We start from the raw sequence: 19823 nt of genomic DNA, 5'->3' as shown, positions 1-19823 counted from the left end.
TTTACCACAGAGGTGTATGGACATCCTAAAAGAGTCCAGGAAACCAAACACAAGGCACTGTTACTTTGACAAGTGGAAAAGATTCGTTATTTGGTGCCAGAATAAACAAATCAACCCGGTTGATTGCACTCCTTCCAACGTTGTGACATACATGCTCCACCTGCTGGATGCAGTTTTGGTTTTTAACTCTCTGAAGGTACACCTGGCAGCCCTCTCGGCTTACACCACATCCCATAACAAGGTCTCGTGGTGGAAAGTACCAGTAGTTAAAGCCTTCATGGAAGGAGTAAAGAGACTTCACCCTCCTATTTCGAACCCACCGCCAGGATGGGACCTCAATGTGGTGCTAGCTAAGCTCATGGGCCCCCCCTTCGAACCCATGCATAAAAGTAGTCTCAAACACCTGACTTATAAAACGGCCTTCTTAGTAGCCATTACCTCTATAAGAAGGGTCAGTGAAATTCAGGCTCTCAGTGCAGGATCCTTTCTTTACTATCCACAAAGACAAAGTGGTTTTACGCACACACCCTAGGTTCTCACCTAAATTTATATCTAAGTTCCATGTAAACCAGTCCATCGAGCTTCCGGCTTTCTTCCAGAACCCGCAAAGCTCGGCTGAGGTAAAACTACACACCCTAGATGTGCGTAGGGCGGTCCTCTACTATGTAAATAAAACCAGACCGCTAAGAAAAACAGATCAACTGTTTGTCTCCGTAGCTACAGGCAGAGAGGGGGATCGCGTCTCTAAAGGCGCTATCTCGAAGTGGATTATCAACTGTATGCAACTGTGTTACTCTCTTTCTAAAAAGACTCTGCCTTTTACGCCAAGGGCCCACTCTACTAGAGGCATTGGGGCCACTCTGGCTTTCATTGCAAATGTTCCCCTCGACACCATTTGCAAAGCAGCTACTTGGAGCTCTATTCACACTTTTACTCAGCATTACTGCATTGACACTCATTCCAAGATAGATACACAAGTGGGACAAGCGGTTCTAAGACACCTGTTTGCTCATGACCCTTCTCACATCCCACCTCCTTCTTCTGGTACTGCTCGCTAATCTATGCACAGCATGTGATCTAAGCAGATTCCACAAGCCTCAGAAGGGATACATTACTCACCGTAATCGTATTTCTGATGCTTGTATCTGCTTAGATTCACATGCGACCCACCCTTCCTCCCCTCCGAGAGAAGGCGCATGATTGCTTGTAGTCTTACCTTTCTGTCTATCTGCTTGGATTATCTGTACTCACGCTACTCCTCATGCTTCCTCATGTCAGAAAAAATACAATCTGAGGATCCTAGACGCGTGAGGGATCTTGGGTACAGTGGACGTCACACTAGGGATAGTATTACTGGCACGCCTGTGTTGACGCCCATTTTCGAGTTTCGAAAAACAAACTGTAATACTCTGCAGCTTCCACTAGATGTCGGCCTATGCACAGCATATGAATCTAAGCAGATACAAGCATCAGAAATATGATTACGGTGAGTAATGTATCATATATATATATATATATATATATATATATATAACTTTCAAGTTTACAACAGCGCCACCAAGTGGTCAAAAAATGTTTACTTGAATGTTAAAAGGCATTGAATATATTTAATTAGTTAAAACAACAAATATGCAACAATTATATATAAATATATTTGATAAAAAATGGTTAATGTTAAAAATGTTTTAACATTAAATAAAATATGTTGAACAAAAGTTGCCAAAAATGGAAGTTAATATTAAAAATGTGTAATAAAAACATTTAATGGTAACATACTGTGCATGTCTTTCTTACATGTAAACATTTTTCGAAAAGATTTAAATATATTTCTATCCTTTGACCATTCGACCCTATTGTTTTTCAAGACAATGTACTCAATCCTTTTGTATTCGATCCTTTTGGAATCAATACTTTAACTGGACACCTGCAAATATCACTGTAAAATAATCCCAGTGGCACTGTACTGGCCCAGGCAGACCTGGTTCTCTGGCCTCCTTCAACTGGGGTTCTACAATCCAATCCATCTAGGATCTCGCGCCAATCTCCTATCAAGAACAACAGGGTGATGGTACCTCATGACCTGGGTTCCCTCAGATTAACAGCATGGCTCCTGAACATGCTGAATTCCGCCACTTAAACATCCCGCAGTACTGCCAGCACATTCTAGATGCAGCTAGGGCACCGTCCACTAACATTTCCTACAACCACAAATGGAAAAGGTTCTGTACATGGTGTGAACAGCCTCCCACCCTTCAACCACTGGCCATAAAACCTCAACATGTTGTTCCCTACCTTCTCAAATTGGCAAAAGGTCTAGCGATTTCCTCTATAAAGGTGCACTTGGCTGCAATCTCTTGATTTACAAGGAAAAGAGGATTGCCTCGTCTATCCAGCGACGGGCTACTAACGCACTTACTAAAAGGACTCTTGTACTTTTCCTCCAAAGGAAAGGATTCCACCGGAATGAGCCTGAATCTCATCCTGGTCGGTCTCATGAAAATTCCTTTCGAGCCTCTATCAACAGCACACACTAAATTTGTGACCTGGAAAGTGGCATACTTAATGGCCATTACATCCTCTAGACTATTTTCCGAACTTCAAGCTTTAGTGGTGGATCCTCAACCTCTGATTCACAAAGGACAAGATAATATGTTCCACCAATCCTCACTTCATCCCAAAAGTTCCATCAGAGTTTCACAAGAACCCAACCATCACTCTACCTGCATTCTTTCAAAACGCTATTTCCCCAGCGGAGAGAGACCTACACTCTCTGGACGTGAAAAGGGCATAAAATATTATCTGGACCGGACAAAATCATTTAGAACTAGACGGCTCTTGGTCGCCTTTGGCCCACCAAACAAGGGAAAAGCCATTTCAAAACAAGGCATCGCAATGTTGTTATCCTCAGGGATTTCCTTCTGCCAAACAAAGGCCAACAGGCCTCTACGAGCGGCAGGTAGAGCGCATTCTACAAGGACTACGGTTGCCTCTGCGGCTCTCTGGTCCAGAGTGCCCATCAAAGACATTTGCCAGGCGCAACATGGGCTTTGCCTCACACATTTACCAGGCACTACTGTTTACAACAGCAGCACACTGAACGTGCAGATGGGACAGGCAGTCCTTCAACGGCTGTTCCAGTAAGGTAAGCCCTGCAGCTTCCAGGGTATTTGTTTTTTGTACTTGCATAGGTATACTTATCGCGTTAGCGATGAAAAATGTAAAAATCTTGAATTCTTTGTTTGCCTGGTTTATCTCCTCCTAACATGTATACTGCTATTGTATTGTATTGTTTATTTATAGAGCGAACCTGGCCGTTAAGCTACTAGGCGCTTGCAATAAAAATCTTAAGTTACAGGTACATACATATATTACATTTCTTATGTATCTATTCACAGCATGTGAATCCATGAAAGTTCCAATGCTGGAGAAGGGAGTAGTTTCGTACCTAGAACTCCATTTCTCCAGCGTTGGTATCTTTCATTGATTCACATGCGCCCTCCAGCCTACTCCCTCCAGGCAAACACCCTCTACAGGGGGGTATCCTTCAACTGGAGTGGTTAAAATTTAAAGGGAAGCTGCTGGGGCGGAGCTATTTACTCAACGTCCTATTGGTGGGGACCAAAAGCACCCACAACGATGTTGATGGGACACTCAAGGTGTCAAGTTTTCTCATAGGAAATGTACTAAATCAAAGTAACCAGGGGTTCCAAGCCTGACTGTGACAGCATGTGAATCCATGAAAGATACCAAGACTGGAGAAATAAGTTAGAAGTAAGAAAATACTCCCATTTTGAGTCCCCTCCAAACTGGCTTTAGGAGGGGCTGTGGCACCATAGTGAGTGGGATGGATCTGATGGCATGTCTGTCGGATATTGGACAACCAGCGGATCGATTACTATATGTGGCCACAGTTGATGTTTCCACAGCTTTTGTCAATGTCAATATCTCAGAGCTCTGGGTGAAATTTTCAAACTGGGGAATAGATCCTGGATATCTGTCCCTAATCCAGCTAATGTACGCTGGGACCTCAACACGAGTTAGATAAAATATGTTAGGTGATCCTTCAAGAAATATTCTAGTGAACAAAGGTATACGCCAAGTATGCGTACTGGCCCCCACGATATTTAATCTATATATGATGTACCTCTGGAGGAAGAGTGGAGATTTAGGGAGGCTATGTCCCTAAATGGCCAAATCTGGAAGTAAGGTGCATTGCCTATGCTGACGACTAAGTGTTGGTGGATTATACACAGAAGGTTCTGCAGCGTCAGCTACAGGGTTTAGAGGATTTAAGAGCGAACAATCTACAGGTTAACTCTGAGAAATCAAGTGTCATGGTGAGCACAACACATAGGAAAATAAGAGCTTTATGTGGAGAATAGATGACCAACTGATTCAGAGAGTATACTTAATCTGTTATCTTGGTTTGACTTTCAGTTAGGATTATCAAGATTATCTAAAAGCATGATTGGAAGAAAAATACGTGCTTGTGTATTTCTCTATTGATGGCTATAGAAACCAAATTATGTTTGTTTTCATTGGTACCATTTATGGAGTTCTATAAGGCCAAGGTGACAGACACGCCTATGCCGACGTCCCCTTTCGATCCTCGAAAGGCAAGATGCAATATTCCGCGGTTACCACTGGATTTCGGACCATATGCACAGCATGTGAATCTAAACGAATACAATCATCAGAAATGCTATTACGATAAGTAATGCATGCCTTCAGGCTGCAATGCCTTCCCACGCTTGAGTTTTTGCGACCTATGCCTGCTATACCCTTGAGGATGATATGATGTAGAATGTGTAGCATGGGCACAGTGGACAGTTAACTCCATTTAGTGATGTAGTGCCCGTTTCATGCAGCATTGAGACTTAACACATTTGAGAGATTTGTTAATTCAACCTTACAAATTATATCGGAGGATCTGTCGAAAAGGCTCATGGTGAGTCTACAAACCTCACTTATTCTGGCACTGGTTAGGATGCTAATGAAGGTCTCTGTAGAACTGAATAAGGTTGCGGAACAAGGTATTTGAGATGTTGCTGCTATGAATGAAGTATGCAGTAGTGCAGGGATAAGGCAGGTTATCGATGAGGGTAGGTTTCCTGAGAGATGGTTGGCTGTGTTGAGAGGTTTTGTTGGATTGTTGGTCATTTATTTTAATAGGAAAAATGTATTTACAGGAAACTGAATGTGTAAATGTACTATTTGTACAGAGAACACAAATTAAAAGATTTGTTTTTTTAAATGTGATGTCAATAAAGGGGTCTTGCCTTGCACTATGTTAATGTCTGTTGTGCTTGGTTTGATCTAGCACCCAAACCTATGTGTAATTTTAGGGCTTCCCAGGCTGTCTTTACAAAGCTTTTTATTTTGATATAGACACTTGCAAATGTGTCAATCCGCCAAGGTCAGAGGATGTGATTTGCATCTCCACTAGCATTGTAGGGTTGTATAGACACACTTTCAAAGTAACTGAAGTTGCAGGAACACTGAGTCTAATATATAGTGAGTAATTAAGACATTGACAGTGTTGTCTGTTAAACATAGACGCCCATATTCATTTTGTCATCGGTCTCCATCTGCACTGCCCATGGGGCATAAGCAGCTTTTCAGTGACGTGTACCAAGACCCAAAAAAAGTTACGCATATAGTCATGGTTAACATTTTGCCTTTTAGTGAATGTTCTCAGAGCATCTTAGCGCTTGCTTAATTTCTGAAAGTATTGAGCTGCTCTCCGTACTGAAATGGAACAGTGACCTACAAATGTGTACCTTTTTTGTGCAGCGTAGTTCAAATTCCCACTCCTTGTGGGGGTAATTTGCTGCTATATTCTGCCTTTTGACCACCTACAACCTCTTAGTTTGCACGGTGGAATTGTGGCTGCAACCAGGGGCCAAGCTTGGTTGGAGCTTTGCTCTTTTATTGATTCATTTTCTTGTGCTTTTCTTTCAGGGCATTGAAGGCCTTGTGGATGTACCTAAATGAAAAGGGTGTCAACAGTGATAAAATCTGGGAGAAGATTAAGGACATTGTCATCAAAACAATCATTGCGTGAGTCTTCAACATGAGGGAACATGCGTCGCATATTTTACCTTGCCTCTTTCATACCATTTCCCCCTCTTGCAGTTATATCTGAAAGTTCTATTGATCCCTGCAAATAATGAAGCAAGCTGATGGCGTAATGCTATTCAAACAAATGCACATTGCTGACTGGTGGCTTAGACTGCCTTCAGATACAAAAGCTGTGGACATTCTCTTCTATGATGGGACCAACTGCTGACACAAAAGGGTTTTTAGCAATGTGCAAAAGAACTTCATGATAAATTGGACGAGTGACCTGCAAATAGACGAAGTGTATTTAAATGTTAGACTGCTCACAGAATGTGTTCAGCCCTACAGCTAGAAATCATGAGGAAGTAGATGACTGACCTAGTCCTTTAGTTAAACACCCTCTCCGCAGTAAACTTGCAGCCACATGGGAAAGTGCTATGTAACCATTAATGTATTAGGCACAAACATTGAACTATCTACACCACAAACAGAAGAGGTGCTTTAATGGGTTCCCTTTGCCTCGGGGCTACTTCCATATGGCAACAAGCTTCCTGCACATTTTTAAAATGTGTGCGGTTTTTCTAGCTTTAACAGACTCAAACTAGAAAAATCCTTTCCACTGACTTGCACAGATTTTACTAAGCAAACACTATTCCATGCAACCCAGCTGAGCATGGGTAGCGCAAAAGACCAGTTATTTTCATTGAGCTTTCCTGGCTTCTTGTTTGACGATTCAAGATGTGATGTAATTAGTAATGCGAAAGCGTTTGTGTACTATTAAAATAAAACTATGATCCTGCATGTAATCGGAACATATCTTTACTTACCCAGGTCTGAACCCTACGTGAACAGTTTGGCGAAGATGTACTTGCGACGGCCGTATTGCTGCCATGAGCTGTTTGGGTTTGATATCATGCTTGATGAAAACCTTAAGCCTTGGATCCTGGAGGTAAACATCTCACCAAGGTAGGCCTACACTGCTTCCATCACCTGAGAACTTCTGCCGAGTATGCATCTCTGTATATTTTGGTATTGTGATGTCTACATTCCTTCAGCACCCCAATCTGATAGCAGTAGTTTGTCTGCTTCGTTGTTACCGTTTAGTGGTCAGAAGTCCTTTATTTTAAATGTTCACTTTACTCGTTGCACCATATAACCCCACTGTCTACCTAGTTGGAGCGCCATGTATGCCTAAGCTTTGTTGTGTTTTTGCCTCCACGTCCCCCATCTAATAATAATTTGCATCGTGTGCCAGGTGGTGGTTGTGCTTTGACGCCCCTACTCTCTTTAGTAGCCTAGAAACTGTGGCACTATTGGGGCACAGTTTTATTTTTGGGGGTCTGCCTCTTTTTAGCGTCGTCCTAAACGTTTTTTACTTTTTTCCTTTATTACTTGGATAGTTGACCTATTTCTGTTATCTGAAGTCCCAATGCATCCTTTTTTAAATGCTTAAATTAGTTTTAAAACATGACTTCTGGGACAGGGATGGTTATGAAGAACCCCTATTTTGCCCAAGGTTGTTTTGGAGGAGTAGGATTTTGGCAGCTGCAATTTAATTTTGGCTTCACCAGGTTGTGGTACAAGTCGTTTTTAGTTCAATGTACCTTTTTGGTAGCCCTTGGGGTACCAATGTGTGTTTTATTTTTTTTTTTTTAATTTTCTTTTTTTTTTTACCCTTGGTAATCTTGTTTCTTGTACTTTCCTTACATAGGGAAACCATATCTTTTATATCTGATTTATCCCTTCTTCCCCACACTCAGTCTGGTTTCCGGCCCGTCACTCTACTGAAACAGCCCTGACCTCTGTACTCGACTCTCTTCTCACCGCTCGTTACTCGAAACATTCTTCTGTCCTTATTCTTCTCTAACTTTCTGCTTCCTTCGACACGGTGGACCACTATTTGCTTCTTGACTCTTTCCTCTTTTGGTTTCTGTGGTTCTGTCCTATCCTGGTTTTCTTCTTATCTAATCGAACTTTCGCCATATCCTGGGGCGGCAATACCTCTCCTCCTCTCCCTCTCAATCACGGAGTCCCACAAGGGTCTGTTCTTGGTCCTTTTCTTTTTTCCTTGTGCACCTCTTTTCTCGCTCCTATTACCTCTTCTTTGGGAGTATCACATCACGTCTATGCTGATGATACTCAGCTCTTACTTTCTTACTCATCTCATAACTGACATCCAGTTCACCCTCTCATCTTGCCTCACTGCCATCAAGTCGTGGATGGCGTCTCACTTTCTTACTCTAAACGCCGGAAAGACCAAAGTCCTTTTCTTTTCCGCTAATGTTTTTCCATCCCGGTCTCCTCCCCTTTCTATCCCCTTTTCTCCCTCTGATCTTTCTATCTCCCCCACCGCTCTCAATCTTGGTCTTTACTTTGACTCTAATCTCTCCTTTTCCCATTATATCTCTCACCTCACGTGCCGGTCGTTTCCATCTCTACAACATATGTAAAATTCGCCCTTTTCTTACTTTTCATGCCACTAAGCTTCTGGTTTCCTCATTCTTTTCTCGACTCTTCTACTGCTCTTTTCTATTCTTTGGTCTTCCCTGTTGTCGTCTTGCCTCTCTTAAATCAATCTACCACTCTTCTATTTGCTCACTTTGTCTGCTCTCTTACACCTCTTCTCTCGACACACTCGGTTGGCTCTCTTTTTCCACTCAGCTCAAATACAAATTCCTCTGTCTAGTGTTCAAATCTCTCTATGGTCTTGCCCCCGATTACCTTGCCTCTCTTCTCTCATTCTATTCTCCTCCTCTGCCTCTCCGTTCTGCTGGACTTTTCCGACTTAATTGTCTTCGTGCCCCCTGTGCGCAATCCCGCTTTCGATCTTTCGAACTTCTTCCCCCCTTTCACTGGAACCTCCTTCCTCTATCTCTCCGCTCTATTACTTCCTATTCTGTTTCGCTCCTCCTTAAAAACTTATGTCAGTCATCTGATTGTTACTGGTTGATTTTGAACACCACCTTCTATTACTGATTTTAATTTACTGCTGACTGTTCTCTGCTAAGCGCTTTGGTAAAAAGCGATATATATAATAAAATACAAATAAAATACAAATACCGTGAGTCTGGTGTAAGACAACCATTCTGAATACATGGGCTCCCATTTAGCCCCTGCTATGCACCCTTCCTAGTGGTTTGAAATGATCTGGGTCAGTTCCTGGCCATGGGCAGGCTTCACTCTTCTTGTGTGGTGGTCCTGGGTGTTCAGCGGTTCACCCTGATTGGCTAGCTGCCACGGCGTTTGTTTTAAACACCTTTGTTATTTGTGGCTGGCCTGTGTGTGTGGAAGATCTAGGAGAGAACGTGTTATTTCACTCAACTGTCTCATTTTCTGAAGAGTAGATTTATTTGCCTACTGGAGGATGTTTTGCCGTTTGGGGCATTGCTGCATTTTTAGGACTATGCTGGGCCATAGTGGCTGGACCCTGAGTTCTTGGCTTGGCTCTGGTTTGCATTTTCGGGTTCTGATGTCCTTCCTGGCCCCATCCCGCACCCCGGTAGTCGGCTTGGTCTACTGGGGTCAGACTTCCTATACTGGGTTTACTGCTTCCTCCAGTTTTATTACTTGGGTGTCCTGTCTTGCTGTGTGGAGCTGCTGTTGCCTGGGAGGGTATTGCAACTAGAAACTTTCCTTGATCTGCTCGTCTGGGCTGTCCTGGTTCTCTCCCACCATAGTCTTCCTCGTGGGAGAGTCTTCTGCTTATGGACTACCTTCCTTTACCCTTTGAACCGATGGAACCTGCTTGTCTGGGTTCTTTCGTTATCCTGGAGCCACTGCCATTGTTTCTTTCACCTCTGGCCGGTGGGTCCCACTCAAAGACATGGGGATTGGAGGTTGGGTTGTTGATCCCTGGGTGACCAGATCCCTTAAATCACCCTGTGAAAGAAGAGCTGTACATGCCAGTTTGTGCTGCCCTACTGGAGCTCTTTTCGTGGAAAATGACTGAGTACTTATGGGCCCAGTGCTGGTGGATTATTCTCTTTACTTCTGCTCATTGGTCCCTGTGGTTGAATTTTCTTCAGATGTGCTTCAACAGTGTTTCACCAATGACTTGCATTTTTAATTCTACTTTTTACAATCTGGTATTTACAAATGTGTCTCTATTCTTTTAACCCTTCCCATTTATGGGATAGTGTCCACCCGCTCTTTACCCCAGATCTCCCTTCTGAACTTTCACTCTTCCACTAAACACGCTCAGGCCCCTCAGCCCTCACCCACATTGCCTATGCACGTTTTTCGGTTTTTGGGGCACTTTCAAAACTAGACTGTGTAATGAATTTTCATAATCTGGGAGTTTTGCTAATTTCACTCTTGGTCTTTCTAACCTAGCTGATCCCTCTTAGTAAAGCTTTCTCTTTACAGCACCTTTCCCTCCATTTTTATGGACCCCCAAACCTTTTGCTTTTATTTTTAAATCTGACCTGTTCTTTTTGCAGTACAGTGAAGCCTTCAGCTTCACTACACTGGCTTTTGCTCATTTGTCATGGGAAAACTGACATGTACTTCAGGCTTTCAGTACTGGGAAACATTGTTTCCCTTAGTCTTGTTACTTTGGTGCCATTTTTGGTAACTTGTTGTACAATGCATCTTTCAATGCAGTACACTAGGATACGCTTTTTGTTTTTCCCTAGACTAACACTCAGAGGGTTTTTGGTTACTTTAAGTGTACCTAAGGGACAAGCTGGTGGCAGCAGTGCTATTGTTTGGTTTGTTATACTTTATCCTTACCGCGTTTGATTACCTACTGTGGCTAGTGTCCAAACATGGCCGTGCCACAAGGTTTTTAGATTGTCCCTTGGCCATCTTGTCACTTATCCTTCTTACTGAGTACAGGAAATCCCTTATATGGACTTCCAGTGCCCAGGAAAGCTGATGCATTTTGCGGGCTACTGCAGGGCCATGTGTGTTTGCTGCCAGGAAGTGGGTTGGGACTGTCGGGTCCCAATCCACAAACTGGTTTCTGTTTGTCTGAATGGTATGCATGATCTGTCTTGCCAGTGGTCCTGGTTAGACCACTTGCTGGGGTTTGTGTGGGCCATATCTTTGATTGGCTGGTGCAAGTTTTGTCTCTTACCTACCTTTTGAATAAGGGGACGTCCCCTGCACCCTTTCTTCAGAGATCTTAGAAGAAACTTGTAGGAGCCAATTATCCTGTTCAGCGGCAAGACATGTAAGGAGACTGTGGACCCATTGGAAGAAGGCCTTTTCATCAACATCTGCTGCTGTCCTGGAAGGGCCCTGTCTTGTAGGTGATCTTCAGAAGTCCTGCAAAGGAGCTTCAACCCTTGGATTGGAGGGAACATCCATTCTCGACGTTGGCTCTGAGTCCTGCCGAAGAAGAGCTTTTGGCTGACCAGCTCAGAGTTTTGGCTACCCTGCTGGAGATGTCACCGTTCCATGTGGAGGGAGGGACGTTTGGGGATTGACAGCTTGTGCTACAAGATTAATCTCTGCCAAATTTCGTGGTTCCAGCATCAAGGGAACCTGAGATAAGAGGCAAAGTTAGACTGTTTCCCCCCTGCGTCGCTGTGCATCAGTGGCTATCATCCAAAACCGATTTCCTTCTTCCAGCCCTGTGTTGAGAGGGGCACTGCATTGTGTTCTTCTGCATTCTCCAACCTGAAGACCTTGCACCAGCATTCGTCACTGACCGGTGATCAAACCTGCAACCTCCGGGCATTAAACACCATAGGTGAAGGAGGGAAAGTGACCTTGGACGCTCTTCAGAAGACCTGTGAAGTCCTACGAATAATCTGAGTATGGGGCTGAGTTGTAACAGTACTTACCTGAACCCCCTAATAGTTTGGTAACTTTTAGAAACTTTTGTAACAGTTAAGCTTTGCTATCGCTTGCTCGTGCATGCATTCCGAAAGTGGGTGACACTTGTATTTGCTAGAATATCTTGTCCTCTACCCCTTCCCCTTGGACAGGGAAGATGGGATTAGGTGATAATGTTTATTTTAATAATTTAGTGGAGACTTTATCTTTCTGTATACCTTTTTTTAATGTTTTATTCTTTATTACCTTTTGAGAGTTAATTTGCTCCTTTTGCTCTCTTTTGGGTTAATAAATAAGATTCGAGGGAATTGTGTCCTCCGACGTATTCCGCGTCTTTGACAGTAATTACCACAGCTGTGCTGCTTCAGAAAACTTTTTCGGCGTAGATGTCCTGCGTTGATGACGTCGATATGCTCCCTCGAAGACCTCCGTCGACGTCACCAGATATTATATCTAGGATGCACGATGCCCATAGCCTCCGTTCCGTTTTTTCCATGAACGTGTTCGCTTTGGAATCTCGGCACACTCGATTCTTCTACTTCGTTGTGAAAGCTTGAGATCATGTCTTTGTCTTCTTCTACCCCGAAGTCAGGCTTCAAAAAGTGCCGGGAATGCGGGTCCAAAATGTCCATCACGGACCCGCACGACATCTGCCTCTGGTGCCTCAGCGAAAGCCACCCCACAGACGACTGCAATGACTGCCAGTCCCTGACTTCGAAGGCCTTGCGGGAGCAGAAGAAGTTGTTAACGGTAGGTAGGGTATCTAAGACCCGTAAGCTGAAATCTGCTGGACTTTCGACCGACGACTCGAGGGGCGACTCTCCGTGTCAGCGTAAGTCCAGGGGGGGTCTCATTCTTGGAGTGGTTCCTGCCATTCCTCTGCCTCTTCTAGGCATTCTCGGAAGTGCCGTCACCAGTCGCCTACCCCGTCCCCGTCCTCGTCTGAGGACTCCACCAGACAGCGGATTGTTTGTCCCACCAAGCATTCATCGCCGGCGGAATGAGATGCATTCCGCCAGCAGATGATGATTTTTGAATTGCAGGGCACCGTTCCGTCCGCGCCTTTGAGAGAAGCCGGCAAGGAGCGTGCTAGAGCCACCGCTCGCACGCCTTCGGGCTTGGGCTGTCGGCGCGATCATTGGGAGCCGTCGAGGTCCCGATCGGACAAGGTTGATCGCCATAGCCATGCCAGGTCCCGGTCCTCGCCGCTGTCGAGACCGTCTGAGGCTGTGAGGCCTTCTAAGAAGGCATAGACGCCGTCGGCACCATGTCTGTCGAGGGGCTCTCTCGGGGCTCCGGCTCGGAGGAAGTAGTCGACGCCATCGGCACCAAGGCCATCTAAGGACACGCTCAGGGCTCCGGCCTCGAAGCTGTTGGCGCCTCGGTCGACGCCAATTCCATCAGCGCCCTCAACGCCTTTTGGGCCAGAATTACTGGAGGTGCCCCAGAGGGCTGTGGAAACCCAGAGGAAGGCCCTCAGTAAATCACTGAGGCCTGTCTTTGAGCCCTTCTCTGGTCACCTCCCCCCCTCCCCCCCCTTCCAGGCTTGATTTATTCCAGCCTTTGGACTATATTTCAGAGGTGGAAGAAGGGTCGGATGAGGAGGGGGGGTTGTACCTCTTGAGGTTCCTGATGACCTGTTGTCTGGTCACAGCCAGATGGAAGACCTACGTCTGTCCTTACAAGACGCCAGTGTCTGGACACCTCTCCGGAGGTTGAGTTTGGCAGGCCTGAGCCTGGTACACATGCCAAGTCCTCGTACAGGCGTCTCTTGTCAAGGGTGACTGAGTACTTGGGGTGGTCTGTGCCACCTGTTGATTTTCTGCAGGATGACCTGACAGATATATTGGTCCAAGGTCCACCCGGTGCTGCCATTTCATATGGCCTTACAAAGCAGGGTGGCGGCGGCTTGGACTGCTCTGGACAGTCTCCCGGCAGTGAACAACTCACTTCCAAAAAAAATACCGTCCATCCAGTGGTGACCCCTGCTACTTGTTTACGCACCCCACTCTGGAGAGTTTGGTGGTGCAGGCGGGTACGGCCCCAGCGAAGCAGGCTGCATACCCTACCATCCCTCCTGATAGGGACGACAAGATCTTTGACGGTTGGGCTAAGAAAGCATTTTCATCTGGGGGTATGGCTTTAAAGGCAGCCAACTCAGTTTCTGCTTTGGCAAGATTCACTCACACTCTGTGGAATTGTGTAGCTTTGGCTGCTGAACATATTCCCGAAGGGGAGGAACGGGATGGCTTTGTAGCCCTCGTGCAAGATGGCAAGGATGCCATGTGTAAATCTGTTCAGTCTGGTCTGCACGTGGCAGACTGCGTCAGCCAGTCCATGGCGGCGAGCACCATGATGCGTAGGATTGCGTGGTTGAGGAAGTCGGGGGTTGATCCTGATGTGCAGTCCTGGCTTCTCAACATGCCCTTTGATGGTGTCAATCTTTTTGGCAGCAAGGCCGTCGAGAGCCTTGAGAGGTTGCAGACCTCCAAAGCTGCAGCGAAGTCCTTGAGCGCTGCAGTATGTCAACCTCCACCTTTTCGTCCTAGGGGACAGTAATGGAGGGTAGGTTCCTTTCGATACTACTTTGCCCTCAGGCACTGCTGCAACCGCGTCAGCTCAGTCATGAGGCCATGTCCCATGGTTCGCCAGTTGGGGAAGATTGGTGCGCATCTTGTAGAATGTGGTGCCGTTACTTCAGATGTATGGGTTCTGGAGATCATAGCCCATGGCTACTGTCTTCCTTTCCGGCAGAGGCCTCACGACAATCCACCGGGGAAGCTCTTTGAAGCGTCCTTGCGCAGGAAATCCTATCCCTGCTGGAGAAAGGCGCCATAGAAGTGTTGCCTGTAGTGGAGAGGAACAAGCGATGGTATTCCCCATATTTTTTTATCCCGGAAAAAGACGGAGGATTGAGACCCATCATGGACGTGCGTGGTTTGAACAAGCTAGTCAGGAAGGACAAGTTCAAGATGGTTACTCTTTCTCAAGTCCTCCAGGACCTTCAACTTCAGGATTGGTTGGCGTCTCTCGACCTCCAGGATGCTTACTTTCATGTGCCGATTCATCCCAAGCACAAGAAGTACCTGAGGTTTGCAGTTGGCGACTCGCATTTTCAATTTCGGGTCCTGCCGTTCAGATAGACCTCTGCCCGAGGCTCTTCACCATGCTGTGGTGGTGGTGGCAGCGCATCTCAGGAAAGGGGGGGGGGGGATTCAAGTCTACCCCTACCTGGGCGATTGGTTGATCAGGGCACGCTCTCCTGAGCAAGTCCTGGATCATCTGTACGTCATCTGCCACTCTCTTCACAAGCTGGGTTTCTCCCTCAATTTGAAGTCTCATGTGACGCCTACCCAGGGGCCCCAGTACATCGCAAGAGTGCTCGACACGTCCCTGGGGCTGTGTTCGCCTCCCCATGTGAGGGCTCATCACATTCTGCAGATGGTAAACAAGTTTCAACGTGCCCAGATTCTCATAGCGTTAGAGTTCTTGAGGTTGCTCGGCCTCATGGCATCCTGCATTTTCCTGGTGCCAGAGGCCAGGCTGCGGATGAGATCTCTGCAGTGGACTCTCAAGATGCAGTGGTCGCAGTTCTCCGGCAGGATGTTGGATCCCGGTCAGATTCCGCCCTCTGTCCCCCAGGACCTTCTGTGGTGGGCCGTTGAAGGAAATCTGTTGAAGGGGGCTCCGTTTTGGCAACCGTGGGCAGAGGTGACGATTGTGATGGACGCATCCCTCACGGGGTGGGGGAGCTCATGCCAACGAGTTGACGTTCAGCGGCCGTTGGTCTCCGTCGGAGTCCAGACTCCACATCAATCTGTTAGAGCTGCTGGTTGTCAGACTTGCCCTGAAGGCTTTTCTGCCGTCTGTGCGTGGGAAGACTGTCCTGATTATGACGAAAAATACAGTGGCCATGCACTACCTCAACAAAAAGGGGGCGGGGCAGGGTCACTCCCATTTTGCAGGGAGGCGATGCAGCTCTAGTTCTGGCCATCCAGCAGACAATTTCGATCTCGGCAGTTCGTCTGGCCGGAGACAAAAACGCGGCAGCGGACGCTGTGAGCAGGCAGAGCACGGTCTCTCATGAGTGGAGCTGACTCAGGAAGTTCTGTTGGAGATCTTCTCCCTTTGGGGAACCCCACAAGTGGATCTCTTTGCCACCAGTGCCAACCGGAAGGAGCCTTAGGGGACACGTTCGTAGTGGAGTGGTGTTTCCCACTGCTATACGCGTTCCCTCCAGTCCCCGTCATTCCACAGGTGTTGCAGAGGTTACGGAGGTTCGCTTCCCAGATGATCCTGATTGCTCAGGCATGGGCCAAGAGAGCGTGGTACCTGGACCTTCTAGACATGTCCATCTGCCCTCCACGTCCCTTTCGAGACGATCTGCTCTCACGGGAGGAGGGTTGAGTTCTCCATCCAGAGGTCAAGTCTCTCAGCCTTCATGCTTGGTTTCTGAAAGGCTGAGATGTAAGGATTGGGACCTCCCTGAAGACGTGATGGAGGTGTTGCTTTTGGCCAGAAAGGCCGCAACGAAATCCATGTACCGTTGCTGTTGGAGAAAGTTCTGCGACTGGTGCAGGGTACAGAATGTGGATCCTTTTCAATGTTCCATTCCTTTGGTCTTGTCTTTTTTGCTTTCTTTAGCCCAGAAGGGCCTGCAAGTAGGTACCATTAAGGGGCACCTGGCAGCGCTGTCCATATTTAAGCGCTCGTCTGAGGAATGTTCTTATTTTAAGATCCCTTTGATTTCTCAGTTTCTAAAAGGGCTAACTAATGTGTTTCCACTGTCACCTTTCCAGGTGCCAGGATGGGATTTGAATTTGGTTCTAAAGTTCCTAATGGGAGCTCTGTTTGAGCCCTTACTTTCTTGCCTGCTGAGACTGTTGTCCTTTAAGACTGTATTTTTAGTTGCGGTTACCTCCGCACGCGGAGTGAGTTGCAGGCACTCTGCCAAGCCACCTTTCAGTGTTCCATAAGGACAGGGTTGTCCTTAGGGTTCGTCCTTCTTTTCTTCCGAAGGTTGTGCCGGAATTTCATTTGAGCCAGAAGGTAATTCTTCCAGTGTTTTATCCTCCTCCGCATCCTGGTAAGGAAGAGGAGAGGCTCCATAGGTTGGATCCTAGGAGAGCTCTAAGTTTCTATCTCTCACGGATGTCTCGGGTCAGAGTGGACGATCAGCTCTTTGTTGGATACGCTGGAAGGCGTTTAGGTCAAGCTGCTTCCAATCGGACCATGTCCAGATGGATCATTTTGACAGTCTCTGAATCTTACCGTTTGGCGGGCAAGGACCCTCCAGTTGGCTTACGGGCTCACTCTACCATGGGTGTGGCTGCCTCCAATGCTCTGCAGAGGGGTGTTACCATCCGTAGTATTTGTGAAGCAGCCACATGGGCCTCTGTCCATACTTTGGTAAAACACTATTCCCTGGACTCTTTTGGTAAGGCAGTCCTATATTCAGCAATTTGATTGGGCATTCTAAAATTCTAAATTCTTTTCCCACTTCCATACGTTGGTACTGCTTTGGGAGTCTGTCGAAGATGTGAAATACGTCAGAGGACATAATCCCCCTTGAAGAACAAGTTAATTCTTACCTGGTAAGATGGGATGTTCCTCCGGCGTATTCCACATCGTACCCTCCCAGCCTGCCCCTCTACTGAATTTCTTATGCGTTTGCAGCTTACGTTTCCGCAAGGCTTTCTGCAGTCATACTGGCAGAGGTGGTTGGTGCCACACGTTCTGGGAAAAAACTGAAACTGAGGCTACCGGCATCGTGCGCCCTAGATATAACATCCGGTGACGTCGACCATCGAAGGAGGTCCTCGAGGGAGCGTACCGACGTCATCGACGCAAGACGCCTACGGCGAAAAGTTTTCCGAAGCAGCACAGCTGTGGTAATTACTGTCAAAGATGTGGAATACGTTGGAGGAACATCCCATCGAAAGAACGTTACCAGGTAAGAAAGTAACTTGTTCTTCTGTGAATTGTTACATAGTCAGATGTTTTCCTGTTGGAACCCATGTACTCTGTGCGGAGTACCAGAGAGATGTATGTGGGGCTCTAGATAAATCTGCTTTTCACTTCTAAAATCAGGCCAATAACCCTAACAAAAAGACAAATGGGAAGTATGAGATATGTATGTATGATAATTTGCATATCAGATCAGTGGCAGAAGCTTCACCTACCACAAAGAGGGCAAGCTCATGAAGGAGTTTGTACACAAGCAGTAAATGTTTATTAGGTTGAGTTTGGAACTAGCTTCAGGGAGCAACGTAGCGCTTAAGTTATAGGGGGGATGAACCCAGTGAGGGAAGCAGAGTATTTGAAAAGGGACCGGTTTTTCATGGAGAACCAAGCAGCATGAAGGTAGTGTCCTGAAGTCCGCTCTGGTAAATTGCTGCAATATGAGGTACCTCCGGACCCAACCTATATCTGGTACTGTTACCAAGCAAGGTGTCCAGCAGGGAATCGCCACGCGTGGTGATTACCTGCAGTACACCTTGCTTGGTAACAGTACCAGCTTGATAACAGTACCAGATAAAGCTTGGATCCATAGGTACCTAATATTGGGGCAGTTTACCAGATCCTACATAATTATTTCAAGAGGAAATTGCACTCCCTGAATAACAGTCTAATTTAATGAAAAGCTTAGCCTTGAGAAAGACGGTCTAGTCGAAACAAGTGTTAGCTGTTCAACTCATATTGAATCTGAAGAAGAGAGCAATCAGCCTATTGCTGAAGGGCCCAGAAGTATTAGGATGAAATATTTGCAATTGTGAGCAAAGGTCAGAAAATCCTGGGTGAGGGGATCATCGGTAAAATGTCAGTGGTGCAATTTGTGGAATATTGCGTGAGGAGGGATACAGGTCCATAGTTAGCAGGATTATTGGTGTCAGGTAATGGTTTTTTGAGGATAGAGAGGGAGAGCGAGGGATGAAAGAAGGGCGTAGGTGTGGTGTGCAATTTTCTTGACTGTCTGGGCAAAATGAGTCCACTGCATTGCCGCAGATTGGATGTTTTTCCTTTGAGTGCCAGTTCAGTGCAAGAAGTTGGAACAGCGAAGGTGAGAGATGTAGGGATGGGGAGTGAGAAGGGGGGAGGGAAGAGAAGGGTGGATGTAGTTTCACAGACTGGGCATTTTTTATGAAATTTATATTTGTATTTATATAGCACAGCCAAAACCCTGGGGCATTTGGGCGCTGAAACGTAACTTACATATTACACAGGCATGAATGTACAAATGATGATACAGGTTGTGGTCGCATTGGTATACAAAGGAATACATGAATAGCAATCAATGAGACATATGATCCAGAAAAGCAGGTTACTCAGTCAAATATATGCAAGAGATGGCAAATATTATACCATTTGAGTACATATATACAGCAGTGACATTAAGGAGGCACCTTAAGTGGTATGTACCATGTTTTATGTATGAGGTGGGTAAGTTATGGTCCTGCTCTGAGAACCAGACTTTGACCTTTTTGCGGAAAGGAAGGTTCTTCTCTTATGGAGATAGGTAGTGCATTCAATTTTTTTGCAGCAAGGACTGGGAAGCTGTCTCCACCAGCACGTTGTTGGTTAAATCATGGGATGACAACACAATTCGATTGCACTATTCTACTAGGTCGCGTTGATGTGTGGCGTGAAAAGGTGTCGCAAAGGTATATGGGTGCCTGGTTATTAAGGCACTTGTGGGTGAGAGCGATTTGAGGTCAATTCTTTGCCTAATGTTAAGCCACTTTATATTCTGTCTGATTGCAGTAATATGCCGTTTCCTTGGAATGTTACATGCCGATCTATCAGCATTGTTTTGCATGTCTTGAAGTTTATTCATGTTTTGTTGGGAAGTTCCCAAATAGAGCGCATTACAGTAGTCAAGCTTGGACAAGACTAAGGCTCTTTCTACTGAAATGCAGTTTGTTGTAGTCAAATAAGGGCGGCAGGCTGCAATAAGCTTGCATGTATACGCTGTGGATGATGCT

General features: G+C 46.0%; 1 protein-coding gene across 3 annotated transcripts in view; it reads left to right on the top strand.

Annotated features, from left to right (window-relative positions):
- Positions 1-19823, top strand: part of TTLL4 (tubulin tyrosine ligase like 4) — a 1554536-nt gene that overhangs the window by 891919 nt on the left and 642794 nt on the right. For all 3 annotated transcript variants that reach the window (XM_069616870.1, XM_069616872.1, XM_069616871.1), the window contains 2 exons: positions 5962-6060; positions 6892-7026. In XM_069616870.1, coding sequence (XP_069472971.1) covers positions 5962-6060; positions 6892-7026 — 234 coding nt within the window. The remainder of the gene's footprint in view (positions 1-5961; positions 6061-6891; positions 7027-19823) is intronic.

This window comes from Ambystoma mexicanum, chromosome 9 (assembly GCF_040938575.1).
Source record: "Ambystoma mexicanum isolate Mex_15411 chromosome 9, UKY_AmexF1_1, whole genome shotgun sequence".
Classification (NCBI taxonomy): Eukaryota; Metazoa; Chordata; class Amphibia; order Caudata; family Ambystomatidae; genus Ambystoma; species Ambystoma mexicanum.
This window is presented reverse-complemented; position numbering and strand designations above follow the sequence as displayed.